Consider the following 2,009-nt stretch of genomic DNA (forward strand, 5'->3'; position numbering starts at 1 on the left):
CAACTATCTTTATCAGGCCTTGTTTGTCTCCTCTTTCTCTCTTTGTTTCTGTTCAGCTGTATCCTTCTGCGTTTACACTGCGCCCCTACAGCCCTCATTCTATGCTCATCATCTATCATTATTTTGCTCGATACCTTTACCTGTTACATAATGTTCTTTATATCATTGTTACTATATTGTTATTATTACTATTATTACTATTATTATTATTACTATTATTATTATTATTATTATTATTACGCTAATTCATATTCGCCTCACCCTGCAGCTGCGCCGGCGCCCGCTTCGGTGCATCCTTCTCCGTTGCTGCTGCTGCAGCAGCAAAAGCAGACAAAATCACTGCATCCCCATTGTAATAGCCATCCCCCATCGTTCCCCAACAACCACCAACAGCAGCAGCAACAGCAGCAACAGCAGCAACAGCAGCAACGTTTGCAGTTGCAGCACCAATGAGCCTTACCAGAAGGTCCTGCAGGTATGGAAGGGAACTCCGCATCCGCCGGGCGTCCTGTGTATACACAGCGCAGCCTCAATTCGTGTGTATGCATGCACGCATGCATGCAAGCGAGTATAGAAACAGAGAAGGATGGTTGTGCATCAGGCATGGGTCAGAGTAGCCATAAACTGAATACCAAACCCACCTGAAGAGGAGGGCCCAGAACTTCTTGACGCCGCGACGCTCTTTTTCACAGGAGAAGTAGGAGCAGTTCGCTGGAGCTGCTGCTGCTGAAGCTGCTGCTGCTGAAGCTGCTGCTGCTGCATGGGCGTTGGTGGGGGTACAGACGCTGCAAGGCCTTTGGGGGCCCCTTGAGACCACGCCGTCGCCCCCAGAGGCAACGCTGTATTGTCTTTCTTGGGAGCAGCAGAGGCAATGAAGTCCTGCAGCGACTGTGTGTTACCCTTCAGCTTCCCCTTCGAGCCGCCCCCCCCCTTTCGCGTGGCTGCTGGGGTTGTTGCGTCGCTGCCGCCAGCCAAAGACGCTGCCCTCACAGCAGCAGCAGGAGCTGCACCGGTTGCACCTCCTGCTGCAGGTGTTGCTGCTGCAGCAACAGGGGCACCAGCAGCACCACCAGCAGGCGTCATGATGGACGGAGTTGCTGCACCGCTGCTGTACGGATTCGTTGCCCCCTCCAGAAGATCAGGAAAATCTTCAGAAGAACCAACAGAGGGGGCCCCGGGGCCCCCCAGGGACCCCGGGGTCCCCCAGCCAGCAACGCTCTGGCCGTTGCTATCCTTTCGCTGCAGCGTAGCCCAGCGTAAGCGCGCAGCAGAGGCCTCNCAGCAACGCTCTGGCCGTTGCTATCCTTTCGCTGCAGCGTAGCCCAGCGTAAGCGCGCAGCAGAGGCCTCTTGCTGCTGCTGTTGCTGCAAACGCAAGAAACAAACAAGCCAATCGACATGCAAATAAAATAAAGATGCTGCAGTAGCAACGGATAGAAATGGAATCAATAAAAAAACAAAAATACAGCAGCGGCAACCAAAGAAAGAAGCCGAATCAATATGAATATACAAACATATATACACCAGAAACAGACAAAAGAACAGAAACCACATGAAAATACAAACAAAGAGGCGAGAAAGAAAGGCAGAGAAACCAACAGAAAATACAAGCAAAGAAGCAGCAATGATGGAAAAAGATGAAATGCACAAAAAAATAGAAAAAAAGAAACACAGCCAGCAGCAGATCCTTCGCGTGCAGATAGAGATCCAACAGCCCCCAGTTGCTGCTGCGGCGGCACAGCAGCTGAATACCAGGGCGCAGCAATAGAAGCAGAATCAGCAGCAAGGGAAACGACTGCAGCAACAGCAGCAGCAGCAGCAGCAGCAGCAAACGCAGAAGCAATGCAGTGCTGCTAGTCTTACAGCCCTCAATGCCGCCTCTTCTTCTCTCCTTCTTTCTTCTTCCTCTCGTGACTGTTCAGCACTCTGCAGCTCCATTACCTCTTTTAAAGTTACATTTGGGCGGCTTGCTGCAGCAGCAGCAACAGATACCCAGGGGGCAGGGCCCCC

At 51.7% G+C, this 2,009-nt stretch overlaps 1 protein-coding gene across 1 annotated transcript in view; it reads right to left on the reverse strand.

Moving 5' to 3' along the window:
* Window positions 1-1,937, reverse strand: part of EMH_0062600 (grb10 interacting GYF protein, putative) — a gene marked incomplete at both ends in the record, with an annotated part of 4,025 nt that extends 2,088 nt beyond the window's left edge. The window contains 4 exons of the mRNA XM_013498053.1: window positions 262-312; window positions 461-508; window positions 642-1,239; window positions 1,863-1,937. Coding sequence (XP_013353507.1) covers window positions 262-312; window positions 461-508; window positions 642-1,239; window positions 1,863-1,937 — 772 coding nt within the window. The remainder of the gene's footprint in view (window positions 1-261; window positions 313-460; window positions 509-641; window positions 1,240-1,862) is intronic.
* Window positions 1,938-2,009: the final 72 nt, after the last annotated feature.

This window comes from Eimeria mitis, genomic scaffold (assembly GCF_000499745.2).
Source record: "Eimeria mitis Houghton genomic scaffold, Emh_scaff3143, whole genome shotgun sequence".
Classification (NCBI taxonomy): domain Eukaryota; phylum Apicomplexa; class Conoidasida; order Eucoccidiorida; family Eimeriidae; genus Eimeria; species Eimeria mitis.